Here is a 23,690-nt window from a genome sequence, read left to right as displayed (position 1 = left end):
TGTTAACTATTAATGCAGAGTGATAACTGGAAACGTGCAACCATAGAGCAGTTAATGCCTTGAAAAGTGACAGTAAGGCCTCTTGTTGTGTGCTGAGTGGAAAAAGAGAATGTACTGTTGCAGGAAGCAGACTAAAATGTGAAAAGAAGGGTAGATGAGTCCACCTACCTCTCCAAAATGATGTTTTTGTGTTAACATAAATACTACATGTGTCTAGATTTACCCACAATACCAATGGGCCAGTGGAGAGAAACTAACATGACAGAAGAAGACGAGTGTAAAGCAGAAACTGTTGCCATGAGGAAGATTCAGTCTTAATAAACACTCTGGATGATGACTTGTTGTGTTCACACACAGACTTCTCACCAGGTAAACTCCAAAAGGAAAAAAAAAAGAAAAAAAAGAGAGAGAGAAATAAAAAGACTGTTTGCTTTCTCACATCCAGCCTCTCTGTAATGCGGAAATGATAGAAAATTCCTGTGTGATTCATACAGCTCCGATTTATCTCAGCTTTTTCTCCCAGAGAGAAAAGAAGCACCAGAAAATGTCAGATGTCAGATCACATTGCTGTGACCTGCTATTAACTTATCATGTTGAGAAGGGGAAAACAACAGAACGGTCACTATGACATCCGTGACCACAACCAAAACTTGCATCTGTGTCAGTGATAGCCTGAAGCCGTCTGAGCCCATTACACTGACCTGACCTCACATGTTACTCAGGTGAAGCTTTCAGCCAACATGACTAATGCTTCTCCGTCCATGATGCAATAACTCCTACACAATCACACACTGATGAGCATGGCTGGTTTTAATGTGAGTGGCTGTGAACAGGGACACTTTCACCAATAAGGACATCACACTCCAGCTACAGCACAACCACAGCTTGTTGGAATATTATTTTCATTTCTAAAGCATAGACAACCTAATTTTAATCCCTTAATGTCCTGCTCTACAGTTTATTGGAACTTTGTTTTATCAAATGTGGAAGCAAACCTGAGTCAGCTCCACTACTTGAGTTAGGTATGTAATGTCAGTAGAGCATGTGATGCCATGACTTATTTAAAAATATGATTTAACCATAAAGTGGCATCTGAACCATTTCTTAAAAAAACACAACTATAATTACTGCAATGACTGTATTACTGTAATGTTGTGTACTGCTGTGTAATGCTGTGTAATGTTGTGTAATGCTGTGTAATGCTGTACAATTTGTACACAAACCAACGAGAAAGATGACTTGCTCACTATCTTTTCTTGGTGAGTCATCACGCTGAAACACTGACCTAATATGTCTTCAGAGAGGTTAAGTGTTTTTTTCTCTTAGTCGATTCCAGAACCAGTACCACTGACTTCAGGCTAAGCATGCGGGATATTACTTGTATTAATTCAAGTTAAACTAACTGCAAGAAGCCAAGGTGGGATAACATGCTGAAAGAATAGCTCAGAACATCCGGATGCAGTGTAGGGCATGGACTCTGCCTCTTCTATTGGCAGATCTGATCTTTTTGCAGTTTCCCTCTGGGTTTAATAATTTTTTTTTTTTTTTTTTTTTCATGATCTCCCAAACCAAGCTTTCCCCAAAACAGAATTTTCTGTAATTGTTAAAAAAAAAAGCAGTTGAAAAAAATGCCGTGACTACAACACAAATGAAAATGTAACCAGAACAACTTCAGGTATGTCACTAATATCTGTTCCACATTTTTCATAATTATACTCTGACATCACTTACATTACATGATGCCTGCTTTCATAATTTTTTGGAAGAACCTGAATCTGGCATAAAAAGAAATAAAAGGCAAAAACCACAGGAGAGTTTAATACTGGTGGTGGACCACCATGACAAAGCAAAATTGAGTGACTTCCTGTCAGGAATAATAGAGAACCAGCAACCTGTTGAAGGTCTACCTGATGATGAATCCAAATCAGAATCAGGTTTATTGCCAAGTAGGTTTACACGTACAGAGAATTTGTTTTGGTGCATGGGTGCCAACAAGAGCAGATACTGTATATACAAAAAAAAAAAAAAAAATTAAAAGAAATTAGTAGCACAATCTGAACTGAAGATGTGCGATGTTCAGACTGTGGCAGCATTTATTCAACGTAAATGTAACGGGCGGGGGCGGGGCGGGGTGGGGTGGGTGGGGGGTGGGCTGTTTATGGTTGAACCAGTGTCAGAGTCATAGGGTGGTCCCGGGCCATGTTGATGAGGCTGGTTGGAGAGGGCAGGAAAGAACATTTACACAGTGCAGATAAAGAACTCAGCACAAAGGGCAGGTTAATTATAATGCGAGAGAGAGATTTAAAGAGAGATCATAATGAAGCCTAAAGTAAATGTTTTTTCTCCATATCTGCAAGATTATTGCTATCACCTCTCGACAGACACCCAAGAAGATGACCGTCCACAAAGAGGTTAGCTAAAAAAATCATAGGCAAAAATTTAAAGAGGAGCATAAAATGAAAATAAATTCTGCAACTGATGTTACAACAGAGAGTCATGATGCAGAAATGAAACCCTAATGAGACAAGTGTGATTATCCATCATGACAGATACAATGAAATGTAAAAATCTGTTTCATTCAAATATTCACAAGTATGTTTTGATGACTACTAACTTGATTTAAGATGAGCCTCGGTTAACGCTTCAGTCAGTTTTTTATTTTCTACATAGCAAATGCAATTAAACAGAAAGCAGTCAAAAACAAATAAAAACGTCCATATCTGATAGAGATATTAGCTCTAAAGCGTTTCCTCTATGTACATACGTGATCACTAAGACTGTGCCTGAAAGAGGAATCAGTACCAACCATTGATGGCTGAGCAGATGAGGGAAGTTTTTCAAGTTTTTCATTGTAAGTTTTTCAGAATAAAACCGTGAGGACGTATATTTCTATCATTTTGGTGTGTGGTAGTGTGAGCTCTCATAATTATTATGGAATACTATCTTGTAACAATGTTCTTCAAGAATTATTGTATATAGTATAATTTGTGCCAAAATTTAAGTTTTTTTAGTTACTCAAAGGGAAAGTAGTAATAGGATAAAAGACACCTCAAACAGAAGATAGACTGAGGTGGTTAACTCCACCCCCTAAAACCTGCTACTGTGAACAGAGCTGTGAAAACACTAGTAAAAAAACGTGTACTGTATCTCTGTGGTATTTTGACCAAAGTGTCTTACGAACATTTCATTAAGACATCTGGAAATTGAAGCAACTTATAAAATAAAAAAGTTTAAAATGATGCAGAACGAAGTTCAAGATAATCCAATTTCAGTGCAAACGTTGTTGCCTTCAGCCCAATCAGTGCCGATTCCCATGTCTTTTACTGCTTTTGCTGATTGCAAGTGTATAAGTTATTACTTTCTATAACATAAATACAACCTTACATCCCATATTTAGAGAAAAAAGATCGGCAAGGACCCAGTTCCCATCATCACTTTAGATCCAGTGAGGCTGTGGGTTTAAATGAGGAAAAGTAAGAAAAGAAAAGATGATAAGAGAGGAGGCTGGGGAAGGCTTCTGGGTCTATTTTTAATCCTTATTCAAAGTTTAACGCTCATGGATGGGCCTAGGTGGTGTAGACTCATATAAACCCTCAGCGCTCTCTCGGAGAAGCGTTCAGTCGCTTCAAACAGTGCTTCTACCCACATGCCACAATGGATCCTCCTCTGCTCGGCTGCACTGCAGTTCAACTGCAGCTCTTTGGGTCAGGAGGCAGAGATGGTGGAGAGCTGGTCATTCTCTCCTATCTATGCTTCTGGTTTTATTTGACTTGCTTAACTACAGACGCCAACAGCTGGTAAGTCACAGGGAAACAGCTGGTGCTCAGAAAACAGTTGTCAAGGTGAAATGCCAATATTGCTTCATTTAATTTTTGTTTTGACCTGGAAAAAAAGAGAAATTAAACAAAACAAAATAAACAAACAGTCATTAGTGTGACTGTTCAATTCTTTAAAAAAAAAAAAAAGCTAAAATTGCTAAATGCTAAAATCTATCTTAAACCCAGCTAGCTAACTATTTTGTCCTCTCTGGATGCCAGAATTAGTAGAAACTGGCTCTCTATTAAAGCTAAAGTGTTTCTATTGTAGCTGCGATATGGCTAACATCCTTTAGTACCCATTACAATAAAACTAACTAACTTTGAGAAGCACCTTATAACCTATAAGTAACATTACACCCAGGGTTTAAATTACAGGAGAGCTAAGGGGAGCTCGGCTCCCCTAAAAAGCAGGGAGCTCCCCTAAAAACATTCAGCTGATACTTTAAAAGAGAGCCTTAAAAAAATCCACTTACAAGTCACATTTAATTTTTGAAGAGGTTCCTGATGTTTCTTGAAAAGAATAACATTCATTTGTCAGCTTTGTGTTTATTAATTTATTTAATTTAATTAAATAAATCTTCCAAACCACGCAGGCGATTTGTTCTGTTTCCCCTCAGCATCGTGGTTAGCAGCACTGTTTGTTTGTTGTGTGCTGTGAGCTTCCATACAACTGACTCTTATGCTTCTTTTTGTGGCTGTTCAAACTTTCCATCCCTGTTTCTGATTAAACAAGCTTCATACAGTAGTAGCAGAGGGGCTTTTTGGTAGTAACCATATTTTTGACCGTGTTATGTGCACTAATATATATGCACGTGATGTGCAAAGTTGCAGTGCATACGCGAAAATAAGTCTCCCCTGAGCCCTGATTAGACCTCTAACACCAAAAAAATAAATAAATAAATAACATATCCAGATATCTTATTGCATTTGTGTAACAAGGAATCCTAAAACAACTCGGTTTAATGTCAGAAAATATAAAACAAAGATATTGAACAGGAATTTTTGGCATTTAACCTTTAAATTTACTATAAAGACTTTCTGCTGAAATTCTGTCCATCATTGCATTTCACTACGTTTGTGTGACAATGTAGACTGTGGTCACTTTCAGCTTTTCTAGGGACATTACAGCAGCATATATAATGAGATGATGTTACAGGCATCATGAGATAAATGACTTTCCCTTTAAACCCGTTGCATAAAGATCTGTCAGGCAAAAAAACAAGAGCACTGCTTTTGTTTTTCACCAGCTGGCTAAAGCCGCTTAAGTGTCGAAGCTTGTTATTAACAGATCATTTGTTGGATTAGCCAACGGTTTGTACACTTGTCAGTAACAAAAGCAGTGTTTAAACAGTTGGACAGGGAATTAAAATAAGAGCTGATGGCTGCTTGCAGTGGTTTTGTTTTAGCCTGATGTCTGTATGTAAAAATAAAAAATAAAAAAAAAAGAATTTGCTGACAAAAAAGTCACTAGTTTGCCTATGAAGGTTTTACAGCTAAAAGTTCAAATTAATAAGCACATAGTCATGAAAGTGGTGCTTAGCTGCAAAAATAACAACAGGCTAAGCTGTGAACAATAGTCGGACAAAATCCGAACTAAGCTTCTGCAGCAGAGACTTAGAGTAGATATGATTTATTGTGCATATGCGAGCTTTTGGTTAAAAATATTAACAAAATAAATCCTTGTGAAAGTGGAGGCATATTTTCAGTTCAGCTTAAAGTCCGCTCAGCTTTTTAATCATCACTTTTCACCTTGACAAGGCTACATTTTAATGCGGGAAGTTATCTTTGACAAGGAATCTTAGGCCTTTCGCTGTTGTCTCAATGATAAGATCTCATAGCGCGCACTCACAGGCCACTTTATCAGGTCCACCTTACTAGTATTCCTACCACGTACCTTGGTAAGACTTCTTTTTTTCATTCAGAACTTTCTTAATTCTTGGAGTTTTAGATTCATCAAGGTGGTGAAAACATTCCTCAGAGGTTTTGCTCCATATTGACATGACAGCATCACACAGTTGCTGCAGGTTTGTCGGCTGCATTGATGGTGAGAATCTCCCGTTCCACCTCATCCCAAAGCTGCTCTGTTGGACTGAGATCTGGTGACTGTGGAAACACCGTCCAGTGAACTCATTGTCATGTTCTAGAAAGCAGGTGGAGATGATCTGAGCTTTGTGACATGGTGCATTATCCTGCAGGAAGTAGACATCAGAAGATGCTACAATGTGGTCATAAAGGGATGGACATGGTCAGCAACAATACTCAGGCTGTAGTGGTTAAACCAGGCCATGTTGGTACTAAGGACCAAAAGTAGTCTGAACTGTTAATTAAAGGCAGGATGGATCCATGCTTTCATGATGTTTCCACCAAATTATGACCCTACCATCTGAATGTTGCAGTTGAAATGGAGACTCGTCAGACCAGCAACGTTTCTCCATCTTCTATTGTCCAGTTTTGTTGAGTCTGTGTGAATTGTAGCCTCAGTTTCCTGTTCCTCTGTGTTGTGTGCTTCTGCTGTGTAGCCCATCTGATTCAAGGTTGGGTGTGTTGTGTGTTCAGAGATTATATTCTGCATTCATGGTTGAGTCCCTGTTGTCTTTCTATCATCTCCAACCAGCCTGCCCATTCTTCTCCGATCTCTCACATCAACAAGACATTTTGGTCCAGAAGACAGCTGCTCATTGGATATTTTCTCTTCTTCAGACTATTCTCTGTAAACCCTAGAGATGGCTGCATGTGAAAATCCCAATCAGTTTCTGAAATACTCTAACAACCAACAATCTTTCCATGCTTAAAGTTACTTAAATTCCCTTCCTTCCTTATCCCCATTATTCTGACGCTCAGTTTGAACTTCAGGAAGTTGGAAGTAGATGTACTGAGTTGCTGCCATATGATTGATTTAATTTTTGTTACTAAGCAGTTAAACAGTGAATCTAATAAAATAGCTGGTAATTTTATCAAGCTAAAGCAGCTTTGAGATGTTATATTACTAATCATAGAGGATTCAGGATTAAATAATCAATAGCTGAGTCATTCAAGCTTCAGGATTCATGTTTTCATTCATTAGTTCTGCCATTTTCTGTAAACCATGTAAAAGAAATGCTCCCAGTTTGTGGAGTGGTGTGGGGGGATGTTTAGCTTCAACATCTCTGGTGGTTGTACACAACTTCCAAGTATTATCAATGACTGGGAGACACTCCATGTGGGAGTGTCTGTCCAACACCTGCTCACACAAAGTGGGTGGAATATGATCTGTTTTAGATAAATATCAGCGCTCGCTCTACGAAGGCCATGGGGTCAAATGTTGCTCCAATAACTTCAATAATTAATCAGCAGGAACTTTTCTGCCAATTTAAGGCCTACTGACAATACATCCATTAACCGGTTAGAGCAACCGTCTCAGCTGTAGAGCAGAGGTTTCTTTGGGTTTCTGAAAAAGTAAAACTAACATGAACAGAGAGGGTCAATGGGAGTTAAAACCATAAATAATTGCCCCGAATAACCCACAGAGGTTTATCCAGCCATGGTCACTAAAAATATGATGCACTTCTTTATGATGTTTTATTAACAAATACAATCACTGGTCTATAGGTGGTATCGTACTGCACACTGCTACAATTTTCTCTCTACCTTTCAGTCCTCATAGATATGCAGACTACACCATAACCAGTTTGTATTTATCATTCATGATCTTTTCAGTTTAATAAAAACATTTTAAAGTGTTTACTGGGATAAACTGTAATACAGAAACCATTATTCAAAAAATTAATTATATAGCATTATAGAGCATTTTCTGAAATATTCTGAAACAAAAAACATTTAAATTATTCAAGAAGTGAAAACGTCAAAAGCTTGCCACTTTTAGACCTTCAGATATTACACTCTGCCATTTAAAAATGTCACCCAGTGCTTTGTGGCCTCATTGGGGCATTTTACACATTACTATTCATTTTTAGGCTAAATAATTCAGTGATAAGTCATCATATTAATTAATAATACTGATCATGCCAGCAATCCTGCCCTCATGAATGCAGCTAGTCAGTGAACAACTTTGGAAAAAGAAGGTGGTGCAAGACCAAGTGTAATCTGAAAGCTGATTGGACAAAATATATGCAACTGCCTAAAATCTGCCTAAAAACAAGCCTAAAATGTATTAAATATTAATTTGTTGGATCCTGAGATGATCTGAATCCAGCACCATGTAGACGTCAGTGGTTTTCAGACCGAGTCATTATGGCCAACTCTATCTGTATAAAGCCCCACAAATATGAGACATTCTACAATATAAAATTATACTCATATAACGCTCAAAATCCTACACCCTGTCAGCACCACGACTGCCAGGTGAAAGTTCCTGGTCACATGTTACTAGCTTGCTGGACCTTTGTCTGCTCTCGGCATGAAATCTTTGTATTTCTGTCAGCACGTGAATGCAGGGAAAGTGCAGCCACAGGCTTTTATCAGCGTACAGTGGACTGAATAACTGGGCTGTGAAATATATCAGTGCAGCAGGGATCAGTTTGCCAAGCCGAGTGGTCCATAGTTCCCCTCTAGTCACACACAGCACCCATGTTGATGAACAGTCCAGTGTGAAACTTGGTGAAGTCACACTAACTCTCTGGTGCATGAATTATTACAAAACAGTACCACATTTTTTAAAATAAAATACTTTACTTCTACAGACATGCACATTGATGCTTTTAGATATTTTAATCTTATTTTAACTTTTACTCAGTTTGTTGATTTTTCTATTTTATCTATGAAAATATTTATAAAATAATATCTTGTCATATTAATATATTATAAATTTTCTATAAAAACACTTGGATCATTTTCTTGTCCTGTTTATCACTGAGGCAAACTCGGTAATTACAATGTGTGTATATATACTATATTAAATATATTTATTCTTTATATGTGGCAGAGTATTGGTGACTCACTAATGTCCAATGAGGTTGCTAATGTACAATCCACACCCATGCATACATTTAAAAACAGCCTTTAAATATGTATCCTCTGTAGGGGACACTATGCATCAAAAGGTTAACCCACGATTTATTCACATATCACCCACTATAATTTATTCCCAGTGGAAAGTAAAGAGCTGTGCATGTTTTCACAGAGCTGTTCAAAATTAGATTTATACACATACAGAAAATAAAGTCTAAGTGTGTTTGTGGACGAGATGCGTCAAAAAGAAATGAGCTGGGGAACCACAACTCCACAACTATGTAACCATCACCTTATTTATGACCAGTAAAAGTGTGTAAGGTCATGTGATCACTGTCCACCTAAAGTATGGTCTAATCTTTGTACCTATTATCATTCATTACAGTTTCTTTTTCTTTCTTTTGACAAATTGGGTGGTTAAAAATGTAACTGAATGAAAGCATAATTTTTTCTTGGCTAGTCTGTTTATTTATAAAGTCCAGATTTCAAAAAGGAAGATTAAAAAAAAAACACAATAAACAAAATCAGAATAATGGAAAAAAAAAGTAGAAAGTAGAGAAGATTCTAATAAATTTATAATCAAGATAAATCTAAATAGGTTTTTGTTTATACATGCACATTGCAACAGCATTGTCTGTGATTTACTAGTAAAAAATATAGGTTTTATATATTTTTTAACCCACACACTCACACCCACTTATATATATATATATATATATATATATGAAAAAAATAATATTGTAGGGTGATAAAAAGGTGAAGTTTTCTCACTTTTTTTCCCACTTAATCTCTGCTGGAGTCCCTCCGAGTGGCCTTTGTGATTCAAACCAGCCTGAAATCAAGTACCTGCCTGCCAGTAAACCCCTCCCTCATTAAAGCCATTAAAATATGGCCATCAGATAAGTAGCAGGTGGAGGGGCTCTATGAAGGAGCACAAATAGGCGGGCAGGAGCAGTAAACCCCCCCACCCCCCCGAACACACACTCATCTTCTGCTGTTGAATAATTCATGTCTGGAGCTTTTAATAATTCATGGAAATAACATGACAAGAGCGACCGCTGCTCTCTCTGGGGGGAGTACGGTGAATGAATAAATGAGTGCATGAATGAAAGAGTGGGGGCATGAAGTGACGAGACTCGCCATGAAAAAGTGGATCAGTATTTCTGCTGAGTGCATCGAAGATCTCAGCCTTAGTTTCAGCCAGTCATTGGATTTAGGGTTGATCAAGTCAGACCTGACTTTCAGCAGCCACATCAAAGCTGTCACTAAGAAGCTTTTTACCAGCTCAGAAACATCAACAGAATTAAAAGTTTAGTCTCCCAGAAAGACCAAGAGAAACTCATCCATGCATCCATCTTCAGTAGGCTGGATTACTGTAATGGTCTTTTAACAGGACTTCCTAAAAAGAGCTTTAAACACCTCTAGATCATCCAAAACTCTGCTGGAGTTTTAACCAGGACTAAGAGATCTGAACACATCAAACCATAAAACACTGGCTTCCAGTCAGTCACAGAATAGATTATAAAATTCTTCTGATCATTTACAAATCCCAGAACGGTTTAGACCCAGAATACATCTGTGATATGTTCAGAGAATATAAACCTAGCAGAGCTCTTAGATCCAAAGACTCTGGTCAACTAGTCCAGACCAGAGTCCAGACTAAACATGGAGAAGCAGCATTTAGCTGTTATGCTGCAAACAAGTGGAACAAACTGCCAGTGGAGATTAAACTTTCCCCAAATGTAGACATTTTTAAATCCAGGTTAAAAACATTTCTTTTCTCATGCACCTATGTATGAAATCTGCACACTAACTTTTAGCTGATCTGGCTTTTAATTATTTTAATGTAATTTAGGATTTTAATATGATTTCATTGTGATTTTTGCTTTTTGTTGCTGCTTTCACTATTTTTTGATGCTTTCTTTGCACCACCACCAGGCTTTTAATGTTTTATGTTAAGCACTTTGAATTATCTTGTAAATGAAATGTGCTAAACAAATAAACTTGCTTTGTCTTAGAGTTTGGTCTGTATATATATGAACTTTGTCATCATTATATACTGAATTCATTCTACCAAAAAAAACAAACAAAAAAAAAACAAACAAAAAAACAACAGCTCTGCATCCTTTAACCGTTGAATAAACCTACAAATTTTCCACAATTCATCCAGTAAGTGAACACAACATAACCTCATTTCTCCATCTCATAAGCGTTGGTAAAAAGTCTGAGCTGTTGGTGGTGCTGGAGATAAAGTCAGTAGGATTGTATTTCATCCTCTGGGGATCAAGAAAAACAATCAAATGTCTCCATCAAATGTCAAAACATCAAAACAAGGAAACATCTTCTTTGCAGTGGCACAGAAAGTCTGGACTTCCACAAAATTAATCAGATTCATTCTCAGAAGACCGAGAATGAAACAATCCATCTAATTAGTCATTTCAGACCTACATCCTTATTTCCTGAGCCATACTCTTTACTTGAGCACAAACACATCAGCTGAAACAGATTTTATAAGCTACAACATGCAGTAATTTAAAGTTCTGCTTCTGGGTTGTGATGTTGCTGGTATAGAAGTCCTGTCCTAAGATCCTGGGACTCGTCCAGGCTAAACAGCTGAAGGATTTGGTTGATCAATCAATTCCTGAAAATCCACAATCAGCAATTTTAAAAGGAGTCATTTCTAGAGGAGGTGAAATTAACAACCATTAGAGGCATAAAAATGTTAAGAACTAAGGTTATTTTTCAGGTACCAGGCAGCAATAAACATATCAAACAAACAAACAAGTTCATCCAGGCTTCATGTCTCTGATTTTGGTGTACTTCTGTAGCAGCTAACTATCAAATGATTTTTTATATAAATTTAGCATAATTAAAAAAAAGATTGTTGAAGACTGGTTTATTGTTTAGTGATTTTTCCCCCAGTATTATTTCACAATTTCACATGTTTTTCCAGTGAAATGCTTCATAGATCATTCGATTCTCAGGTGTCTAATATGGGAAAGATGGCTTAATTTAGGCAACTGGAATTTATCTACTTTAAAACAAATAAGGTCAGTTGTAAATAAAACTTATGTCTTAAACTGGACCTTCAGACAGTAATTAGTTATAAACCCAAACCCATAAAATAAACCTAATGGTGCTTATTAAAAACCAACAAACAAACAAACATTGCAGTCAATCAAATAAGTAGATTAGGGTGGAGTTGTTGTAATTGTAGAGGCGGTTTTCCTTCTTTCCAGCCAGTTGGGGAGCAGTTTTTAGAAAGCATCTGAAATGTCACACTGAGGTGAAGCTCCAGATGGAGACTATCTGGTTCTCTGGTTACCTTGGGAACAATAACGGCTCACTCAACCACAGAATTTACTGACTCCACTGGAAAGTTTCCACCAATACGGAAAAGATAAGAAATATAAAGATAGAGGAAATAGTTTACATCTGTATGTACTGGCAGCAATAATTTTTTTTCTGAGGTGTCTAAATAACTACTTCCTACTATTATTACTGTTAGAAGCTAGCTGAAAGCTTAGCAGATGGTGGAAAGAATTATTTCTCCTTTAACAGCCAGGTAGATTATAAATATTTACAACTATTATGACTTAATATTTTGTTTATGTCCTCTGTAGAATAAAACGTATTTTAGACAGGCTGGCTGTCCCGAACATCTGACTACATTCTATGTCTGCTAATATCTGATGCAACCCATTAGCCATCTTACCTCTGTGAATAGTCATGGTGACCGGAGCTGCTGTGCAATCAGCCTAGTTTGTGCTCTTGTCTGAGGTTAAACTCTACTAAACACAAACGCTCTGCTGCACTTAGCAATCTAACCTGGTAGTTGCCATAGAAACAAAGAAACCCTGCCCTCCTCTTCTCGCTTAAACACACCCATTCAGAAGAATAGGTGTCGGTGATGTCACACATCAGAGGTGAGAAGGGCAGGTGTGAGGGGTGAGATGGGGGGAGGAAATGAAGGTGTTGGATTTTAGGTTGTAAAGACGATGATGTGTCTGTCTGCTTTGGAGTGAATGTGTCTTTAAAGATAATAAAAATGTCTCTTTTAAAGGACAATTTCAGTTAGAAGTATTTTAACAGGTAAATAAGTAAGACCACTTGAAAGATAAGAGCGAAGAATAGTTACTGGAAGTCTGGTGATGGATCCAATAAGTCCAAATAAATCTTCTTTCTGCTGCAAATGTAATCGACTGCGTTGATGGAGGAGTCAGAGAGGGAAATAAGCAGGACTCACCTCTCTTGATATGCTTGAGTTGTCTCTGGGCCTCGTCCCTCTCCTCCGTCAGTCTGTTGCACTGCGGGAGCAGACAGCAGGTCAAAGCGTTAGAGTATGTTCCTCAACAGGTCACTGATACCAGCAGATACAGTTACACTGATGCTCGGTGAGTCTGACACCAACACTGTTCACACTGTTAGATGCTAAAAACTGACAAGTACAACTTAAATACACAATCGTGCCAACAGATCATTACTTTAAAGAGGAAAGTGTATGGGTGCCATACACTGAGAAACTGAGGAAATTATAAAAATGATGTCTAGAACCAAAGCTAAGTCATTAGAAATGAAAAGCTTTGAGCAGACACAGCAGCCGGTCTTACTGCTCAAACATCTGGCTCTTGAGTGAAGTGTGAAAGGGTTAAATGACCCTGTCGTAGGTGCAAGTTGTAATCAGCTCCAGCTTAGCTCAGTGCCAACGGGAACACAATTAAGAGTTGCTGCAACAGGAAAGGCTTCAGTCAGCTTGTTCATTGGGTGAAGTCGAGCTTCAGAAAAAAAAAAAGTTTAACATGTTACTTTAGGTGAAGGTTTTAAACAGAACTGCTATGTGGAGATGAGGTAACCAACTGTGTAGCAGTCCAGCTGTGATCGAGAAGGCAGATAGAAGACATTCCTCACTAAAATCCACACAGTAACCACAAAATCCTCCGTTTCCAATAAACAAGACTTAACAATTGACAACAGCTGATGAAGAGGAAACCAGGATCTGCTCATCACATTAACACAATCTCTACAGTCAAACACAGTGATGGCAGCTTTATTTGGTTGGGATGTTATTCCACAACAGGGGCTCAGAGACTAGTCAGGACAGAGGAAAGATGTATGCAGGAAAATGTAGGACAATCCTGAAAGAAAATCATATATATATAAATATATATATATATACATACATATATAAAGCAGTTGTTCTAACTAGAAACATAACTCAAGGTGGAAAAGAAACAACAGGGTGAACATCCACAACAGCAAAATTTCAGTTTGTTTTCCTATCTAGACAAAGACTAAGATGCAGAACAAGCAGAATTCATTTTTCCAAATCCTCCTCCCTTCTGAGGGCTATGCAGCCCTCTGCCTCAGTAAGAAAACCAACAGCCCATCACAACTGATAACAGACTGACTCAGTCAGATTCTGCTGACTTGATGCTGCCCGACAAGAAGAACCGCTTGTTTTCTCATTCTCAGGATCTGATGCATGCCTTTGTGCTCTATATTTAGAGGCAGCAGTGTAGAAGTTTGGATGTTGGAGAAATAAAACCCAGTGAATCCAATAACAGCTGCAGTCAACAATGAAATGAACCGGAACAAAGTTGCTGGCTGTAATCAGAACTAGTCTGGATAAATGATGAAACTTTGAAAAAGTTCAGATAGTCAAAACTGAAACCTAATTTTATCTTCCATCGAGCCAAAGTCATATCTTAATTGTGCATTTTCTCATATATAATGTTTAATTCTGGTTGTATCCAATCATATATGATCTAAGGCATCATTCAGACTTTAAAATCAGCAGCTTTTGCATCTAAAAAGCAGCTGGTTGCCCTTATTCTCTGTTCAGAGCCATTCCAGGGAACGAGGTGGTTATATATCACACACCTAACGGCATGCTGCCCAAATAACTTCATTGGTAGTGCAGGTCTCCAAGCTGCAAGTTTTTTAGCTCAGCAAACATTAAAAGCTTAGTTTATGGTGCTGCTTTAAGATTAAGCTTTACTAATTTTAAATTTAATTAATAAGTACTTTCTAAATGTAAGCTAGGGCAACTTTAGGGTACCTCAAAAAGATAACATGGACACAAGCAGAGATGAATACGTGACCCAAATAACCACACATTAAAAGGAAATACTGCAAGAAGAATTTAAGATAAATATTTCTTAAATAATAACTAACAGACAAATCATTGGAATTATTGTCAAATGTTTATGTCCACTCCCAGTAGATTTATAACCATTATTAACTTGACTTTGTGGGATGAAATCTCTGTTCTACTGCTGAGAATTGACCATCTTAGAATATATAACTCCTTGTAAACACAAATACAGTATTTAATCATTCAATCACATGATAGATGGTAGAAACAACATGAAAACATGTCCAATCCTACCTTGTATCAGTGATTCAGGCTGCTGCTGTGAATAGTGTAATGTAGGGGATATTTTATTGGCCTGTATCAACTTGGCGTGGTTTAACCACCACAGCCTGAGTATTGTTGCTGACCATGTCCATCCTGATGGCTACTTCCAGCAGGATAATGCACCATGTCACAAAGCTCAAATTATCTCCAACTGGTTTCTTGAACATGTCAATGAGTTCATTATTCTTAGTAATTCTAGTCTGTTTAAAAAAAAAAAGTCTTTCTAGATGTAGCTTGCTTCCCCAAGAAACTCAAAAACCTTGTAATGTGCTTTCAAAATAGATTAGGATGACAGTGGAGTCCTATGCTTTAAATCACAAGATGCAGTTTTATAAAAGTGGGCTGGTTATCCTTCACTAGACTAATCTCTTCTGCTGATGCCCAACCTCAACTTGAATATGTGACTGCAATCACTCATCCAATGTCAGCTTAACAAGTGAACGTCATCCTCTTGTTTATGACCAGAATTCAAGTAAGCGCCTCTTCTTCTTTGCAGGACAGATGCAGAATGAAACTGAGTGACCACAGTCAATAGTGGGACATCTGCAGCGCTCCTGAGCTCTCCACATGCTTCATTTCAAATGGTAATTGGAACTCGTAAAGAATTCAGTGACCTCCTGCGTAGTAAAAACAACAGTGCAGACAAAGAAAATTGTCCCTTTGGGTTCAAATGACCTCCAGAGAGCACTCGTATCTCCAAGCTTGTTTTCAGGTCCATTGCAGTGAGGGGGAAAAAACAAGCACTGCGGATGCTGCAGACCAGCGACAGTTCATCAAGCTCAGACCCATGGCAGAGCATTGTTTTAATCTTCTTTAGCACTGCTATGAAGTTAAACAAGTTTCATTAAAACACTGTTAAATGAGAAATAGAGTCAGTGGGATTTTAGTATTTGCCACAGGCTCATCAGCTGTGCCATGATTCATTTGGGCTGTCAGCAAAGAGTCCCACAGTGACTATGCTGTATTTATCAGGGGCTTGTGGTCAGGTGGTGATCAGTCAATGGTAAATACATCCCACCAACAGACCAATCCAATAGCAGCTCCAGAATTAGACCAACAAGAACAAATAAGTCATACTGCTATTAGATGACAAATTCCAAGTGATAAACTTCTGACTTTATGAGTCCATGGAGAATCCAAATAACATATTAGCTTTGGTCTGAGTAGCTGCATTTGTAAAGCCTACCTGACTGACATGCGATCCTAAAGTCAGATCTTCACACAATAACATATATGTGCATTGATACAAATGACTATCTGAATGAAGACTGACAAAAAAACAGATTTTAAGAAGCTGACTGCTTTGAGCAAAAACTGGGCAACAAAAATAATCAAAAGCATGAAAAATGTTTCATGAAAAAATGTTTGAATTTGATATTGTTTTCCATGCAAGCAAGCTGTAGCTTGCACTCGCATGTTCATTCAAATTCAAGTTTCTGAAACAGTAAAAGTGCAGCAAAACTAAGCCGGTATAAGCTGATGAAAAGGACTTTCAGCACTCACTGCACTCTTTCTTGCAGCTGCAGGAAACTCTTGGCCCAGTTCTGCTCAGCTCTACCTGCAGTCTCACTCTGTCAGTTTAGATTTCCCTGAGGAGCACAGCGAGGACGGCGGGTTCACCGGCACACAGTAAGACATTGAGGCTGCCCGGTGAGAACTACACTTTGTTCTTTAATATATAAAACATACAACAATCCTCCCACTTATCAGATCTTCAAGCAGGCATGTAATGCTGATGCTTTCCAAGCTGCAAAATAATAATACCAATAAAGCAATACCTTGGTCATTTGCTAAAAATACAGTGTGCACAATATGTTTTTAGCCCTTAAACATTCAGTAAATGACAGTGTTGGACCTTTCAACCACAAGTTACTGTTTTTGCTAAAACAGTGGCTAATTGTCTTTTCACGGAAGAAAGAAAACTGTAAAATGTTGCTGAAAGCCATAATTTCTGCCTCAGTCATGCGATCAAGGAAAACAAGAGGTTGAATCAACAAATAGAAATGTACCAGGTTGTAAGCCCAAAATAACCCATAATTGTTTAAATCTGCTTATTTTTTTTCTATAAGGATTTTCATGTTCCAACACGTGAGTTAAAGGTAGCTTAACCACACACAAACTGTTGAACAACACATTTCTGAAACATAAAACAGCCAAAATTACACACAACACGGTGCAAAAAAAAAACACAAAATACAATACAGAAATACAAAAAATTAACTATTTAAAATCCAACATAATTAAAGAGGGTGTTTAGTCATCTAATTGTGATTAAATTAATACAAATGAGCCCCAAATGAGCAGTTTTTGTTAGTTAGCAACTGTTAGCAGGGCTAATGTAAGTGTGTGTTGTCTCTCAATCGTGACTGAATATTTAGCTATCAAGATTACTTTTATTTGTATTTTAGCTTTACAAACCACTAAATATCTGATATAAAAATACCACTTACTGGATAATTTGAATAATTGAAAGGCTTTGTTTTTTCCAGTGAAGGAAACAGGAAAGCAAGCCTTTCATGACACTCAAGGTCACCTTACAAAAAGAGATAAATAAAATTACATAAAATACAGTAAAATACAATAAGTTAAAGGAACAAGAGAAAAAAATAAAAGTGCCAGAGGATCACAGAAAGTAGCAGAGTGTGAAAAGAAGAGTCTTGAGTTTGGATCTGAGGAGTGGGAGTGAGGTCATATTGCAGATGTCAGGGGGAAGTCAGTTCAATTATTGGGGAGCAGAGCAACTGAATGCTTTGCTCACCATGGAAGTTGAGCTGATTTACCACATCCAACATAATTACTAGTGAGGCTAACAATGTGGCCACATTAATTGCCTATATTTGAGTTATTATTGTTTCCCACTTCTGTATCTTACACATGAAGTGTCTCATGATTGCTAAAGAGAACTGGTGCTTTTTACAATTTGGATTAACTTTGTTACCATTTTACATCTTTTATGGCTGTTTTGTGCCTCATAATATTCATTTTGCATAACCACTGTCACACTGTGTTTTGTTTTAGAATATTTTGTGACTCTAGGATATTTTGGCCAAAATTAGCCTCTATTTTAGAAAGACCCTTAAGCACACTTAAGTCCTGCCTGTCCACAGCTACAAAAACTAAATAAAAAAACAGGCAAAAAATGGTTGACTTTATGGATTTTTATTACATGTGAAGTCTCCATCCAATATTACTACACACATTCCATGTAAAAAGTTGCCTTTGACCAAACTTTTATTTAAACTTTTATGCAATAAGAAATGAAAATGTATGTTAAAAAGAAAACAAAATATTGAAAAGTCATTTTTTACAATTATGTTTATGAAAGCACTCATCAAGGCTATAGATTTTTCCAGATCATTGAACTTGTTTAGTAAAAAGATGCAAAGGTCAGGTACCAGTTTCATTAGATAAATGTTACAACGCAATCTTAATCCCACAGGTGAAATTGAAGGCATTGCATATTCAGTTGCAATAAAAAAAATGATGTAAAGTCTGCAATTGTCATATTTAATTAGTATATTGCTTTACCAAATTTTAGTCTGACCATTTAAACAAAAAGTGACCTCCTCACAGCTGACTTTGTAGAACTATTTGCGTGGGATATGTTTACAGCACTACCAAATGAAGTGGTGATATAGAATAAAAACTTAAGAGGTGTGGTTAGAAAAAAGAGCAAGGCCTCAAAAACAAGCATTTAATGAGCTTTGCAAACAACTATTTTTAGTGTGTATTGTGTGACGTACTATAGCTAACAGAAATCCATGCCACTGAAAGGTGTCATGTCATTTAATATAATTTTCACACTTAGATGACGTCACAAAATAAGCCCAGATGACAGAACTTTTTCCAACGTCAATATCCTCAGTGAGCTAATAGTAATGCAATGCTAACTAAATGACACATCACTGTAGATAAACCTTTTTTTGTGGATTCATCATCTAAAATATGGAGATTAGGTTCTGTTTTTATTAGTGTGAAATGAATTTTAATTGTTAAATGCACATGTTTTAAAATGTGCCGTTTTGTGTCATTGAATGTTCATTTGAGTTACTTACATTTTTGCTTTAATTTAACACCGTGTGACATGTGCACAACTAGCATGAAAGTTAGATAACTCAGAGGACTTTACATATGTGAGTTTTGGGTGTATGACTTAAAGACTTAAAGACCAAACTTGAGGGAGCTGGAGTAGTTTCCCCTTGAGGAATGGGCAAACGTCCCAGACGCAAGATGTGGCAAGCTTATAGAGACTTATCAAAAACAACTTGCAGCTGTGTTTTCAGCAAAAGGCGGTTCTACAAAGCACTGACTTTAGAAGGGGGTGAAGTTAGTTATGTGCATTGATGTTTTTTGTTATTTTCTCATATTTGTTGTTTGCTTCACAATAAAAATAACAATAAAAAAATTACATATTTAATGTTTATATGTTCTGTACATAAAATCATTCTAATCTCCAAACAATCCATTTCGATTCCAGGTTGTGAGGCAACAAAACACAAAAAATGCCAAGGGGGGTGAATTCTTTTGCAAGGCAGATTATGTGCAAAGGCAATGCAGGCATTCATGTCAGAACTTGTACAAAACATCTGAAACATACTTTAAAAATGGTTGGAGACACATTGTAGCAACTTATACCTCCAGCTGATTTCCCTGCACACTTTACACAATCCCAAATTCATTTGCATGCTCAACTGAAAGAATAAGAAAATATGGCAAATATGTAATTTCACATATTGCTAAAGTCTGTTTATAAAGGCAAACTTTTAATGCCATAATATGTATTTACGTGCCAACACAGAATACAAACTATAGTGTCAATTAAGTACCATGCTGCTGCACCTAAACTATGGCTGAAATAAGATGATGTGTGTATGTATAAAAAGAGAAATAGTCATCTTCTTCTCAGGGTTTCCCAACACAATGTTCCAGATATACGAAAGTATTTAGTATTATTTTTCTATTATTGTTATTATTATTATTATTATTATTATTATTATTATTTACTTCTAAAAATATTAAGTTCTATTACTTCCTCTGTGGGACTTTGTGCTGTTTTACACTTCTTATAAACACAGTGGGAAGACGTTGTATCATTGCTTCATACAGTAGTTATGACCGTTAATATGGTAGCAGTGCAGATTTAGCAACACCTTATATGACAGAAGAGATGCTGCCTATTGCAAGTGTCAATGGTAAAATAAATAGTGTATGACCTGACAGAACTGCAAGTGTGAGGAAGAAAAGTTAAAAAAAAGTACATAGGAAAGAACCGCTACCCACCCTCAGAGCCACGGCTCACCTTGCCTGTGGCAAACCCTTATATGCATAAGGAGTTAAGAGAAAATTAATCTTCAGTTATCTTTTATTTAAAATACTTTAATTTGTAAAAAGAAACATACTATGTCCCTACAAGTAAAATTATATAGTGCCATCACTACAGAACCTCCCTGTGCTTTTCCCAAGCATCATGCAGCAAAAGCTAGCTAGCAAGAACTTTTTTCACAACTCTTTAGAATCAGGTTTGTCCAAAATTACCCCCTTTTTTCACAGATTAATATATGTGAAATGAAAACATTTTACATGACAGTTGATTTAAAAAAAAAAAAAAGACTTATCACAAAACTTTTAAATTGATCCCGGGCAGAAAGTACAGAGTTACATAAAAAGACGTCCTCGCCGCAGCTGCACATACACTTCTTCTTCTTGTGTTGAGATCAGGCAGCAATGGTATCATACTGCCGTATTGCTGCCCTCTAATGGCTTTTGAGATTTTAGAGAAATATAATCTAATTAAATAGTCTAATTAATTTGCTCACATTTGCTTTGTACTTAAAATATTGACTTTCCCCTTATTGCCCACTATCATTTATTTCTCACTCAGTTCCACCAGACCTCAGAGTGTCTGCTGTCACTCTCAGAAGCCCGGTCTCAACCCTGATCACAAGATTCATTTTCCTTTCATCTCCAATCTACATTTCTTGTGGACAATTCTGGAACATGTTATCTTCTCCCAACTCCAAACCCACCTCGTCTTCAACAACCTTTTTGAACAGTTTCAGTCTGGATTCTGTACAAAACACTCAACAGAACCTGTGATGAATGACGTCTTTATCTCCGCTGACTCTGGACATCCGGCTATCGTCACTCCCTTGTATCGCTCTGCCGCATTAATCATTCCATCCTCCACTCCCATCTGGAATCCTCACTAAACATCACTGGTCTTATCTCACAAATCGTTAACAATTTGTCCACATCAACAACTGCTCATCATCTATAGCCCCACTCTCTCATGGTGTCCCCCAGGGTTCTGTGCTTGGTCCTTTACTGTTCATACTTCAATTACTCCTCCTTGGAAATATCATCCATCACCATGGTCTCCATGTTTTCTGCTACACTGACGACATTCATCTCTACATATCTACTACATCCATAACCCTCAACTCATTCCACACTGACCAGCTCTCTGACTGAAATCAAATTCTGGATGCAAGCCAACTACCTCAAATTCAATAAAGTGACATGATTATTTTTGGCCCTAAATCCATCACCAAAACTACAGAGAATGTCTGTACTGAAAACTCCTCTGTCCCATCTTCCCCTTATATTCACAACACTGGTATCATCCTTGACAGAACCCTCTCCTTTGAGCAACACATTAACCAAATCATCAGAGCAGCATTCCTCCACTTAAAGAGCACCACCCTTATCCATCCATCTCTTCCTTTTTCTGCAGCTGAAATCCTCATCCATGCTTTTGTCACTTCTAGACTCCTCTTCAATAGCATCCTGTACAGCTCATCGTGTTTAAAACAACCTTCAGTACACTCAAAACTCTACCACTCGCCTCCTCTTTCACACATCTTCCTGTGACCACATCACCCTGTCCTCCAGAGACTCCACTGGCTTCCTGTTCCATAACAAATCCGATTCAAAATCCTTCTCCTCACATTCAAAGCCCTCAATAAACTGGCTCCCTCCTATTTGACTTCATCACCACACCAACCTTCTTTCTATTCTCTTCATGACCAAGTACAGAACCTGGGTGGACCGAGCTCTTTCAAATGCTGCCCCTACTCTCTGGAACTCACTCCCCAAAGACATCCGTGATTAGCCTGACCTAACATTGTTTAAATATATATATATATATATATATATATATATATATATATATATATATATATATATATATATTCAATAATCTTCACTGATTTTTAGTTAGGAGGTATCCTTCGAATTTTAAATATTTTTGATTTAGTTGATTTTATTATTAAATGTATTGCATTTTATTTCTCCTGCTGTCAAGCTTCTTTGAACATCCTGAAAGCACCCAATTAATAAAATGTATTAGTATTATTATTACTTTATGTTTAATGAAATGAGAAAAAAAACTTTTGTGTTTACTCATTTCAGTTTCTTTTTAAATGAAAATAATGATTAATGTTATAAACAAAAATAATATTTGAGTAAAGACACGTCTATGTGTGTTTGTATAAAATATATATATATATACACCTGAGGTACATATATGCATCCCAGCTAAATCTAAAACCTGAAGCATGCCTCTTTCTGTCTATTAATATCTGTAGTCAGACATTACATCCCAAAACATGACTTACCGGCTCTTTGCATTCAGTATCTTTCTCTCTACCACAGGGACTGAAACCACAGATAAATCTTGAAACTTATCCGTCAAATGAAGCTATGAGTGCAGCTGTGATAGAAATTCAACCTGTACCTTCATCCTCTCTTCGTTTAAATGGCGAGAAGGGAGACAAATTCAGGGAGGGGTCCGGCTCTTTCATGTCTACAACCTCCAGCAGAAACCGGTGAATTAGAGTAAAATGTCCCATCTAAGCCACAGAGTCGCTTTAACGGACCTTTATGACACATTAACACGCTTCACACGCATAAAAACCCGATATCACGGGGGTGAAAGAAAATGGTTAGTTTTTTTTCTCTCTTTGTAAAATCGGATTTACCTCTGTTTGCATGTGTGACTCCCTCTCCTCCTCGCATCCCTCCATCTGCGCGGATGAAGAGCAGGGCAGCATTTCCAGGAAAAAAATAGCCCAACGACTGTCACTCTATACACCGAATAATCTCATTAAAAAGAAATAAATCTACGCTGGGCTGTTAGTCTGGCAGCACATGTCTAAATTTGGTGTGAAACACATGGGATGGAGCGCAGCTGCTGCCGGAACACCGGCGGACAGGATCCTCCTCCTCCTCCTTTCACTGACAGCATCGTCTGCCCCCCTTCTCAATCCCTGCTTCCTCCTCTTCCTCATGGTCAAACCATGTGCGCATGTGTGTAGAGCTTATTTTGAATAGTGGCCTATAGTCTTACAGCCATTCCATAAGGCCCAATACCAGTTTATAGGCTAATTGATTAAACTGTTGTATTCAAATGTATGCAAGCTAAAGCTTGGGGGATCCATGGTGCGTTCAAGTGCTGATGACCCCCACAAAAACATCTAATTTTAGCTGAAAGTCAACTGAAAACTGAC

General features: G+C 37.4%; 1 protein-coding gene across 9 annotated transcripts in view; it reads right to left on the bottom strand.

Annotated features, from left to right (window-relative positions):
* The window catches only part of shtn3 (shootin 3), a 44,073-nt gene extending 20,669 nt beyond the window's left edge, over window positions 1-23,404 (bottom strand). For 8 of the 9 annotated variants that reach the window (XM_041990889.1, XM_041990893.1, XM_041990894.1 and 5 more), the window contains exons 1-2: window positions 23,163-23,404; window positions 13,012-13,072 (exon numbers count right to left, since the gene is read on the bottom strand). In XM_041990889.1, coding sequence (XP_041846823.1) covers window positions 13,012-13,072; window positions 23,163-23,234 — 133 coding nt within the window. In that variant the 5' untranslated portion in view covers window positions 23,235-23,404. Of the gene's footprint in view, window positions 1-3,384; window positions 3,457-13,011; window positions 13,073-23,162 lie in introns of those variants that run through there. The other variant, XM_041990896.1, reaches the window with a different exon arrangement.
* Between the last annotated feature and the right edge of the window lie 286 nt (window positions 23,405-23,690).

The sequence above is a fragment of the Melanotaenia boesemani genome, chromosome 7, assembly GCF_017639745.1.
Source record: "Melanotaenia boesemani isolate fMelBoe1 chromosome 7, fMelBoe1.pri, whole genome shotgun sequence".
NCBI classification, from domain to species: Eukaryota; Metazoa; Chordata; class Actinopteri; order Atheriniformes; family Melanotaeniidae; genus Melanotaenia; species Melanotaenia boesemani.
Note: the sequence above shows the minus strand (reverse complement) of the source record. Positions and strands in the feature narration are given on the sequence as shown.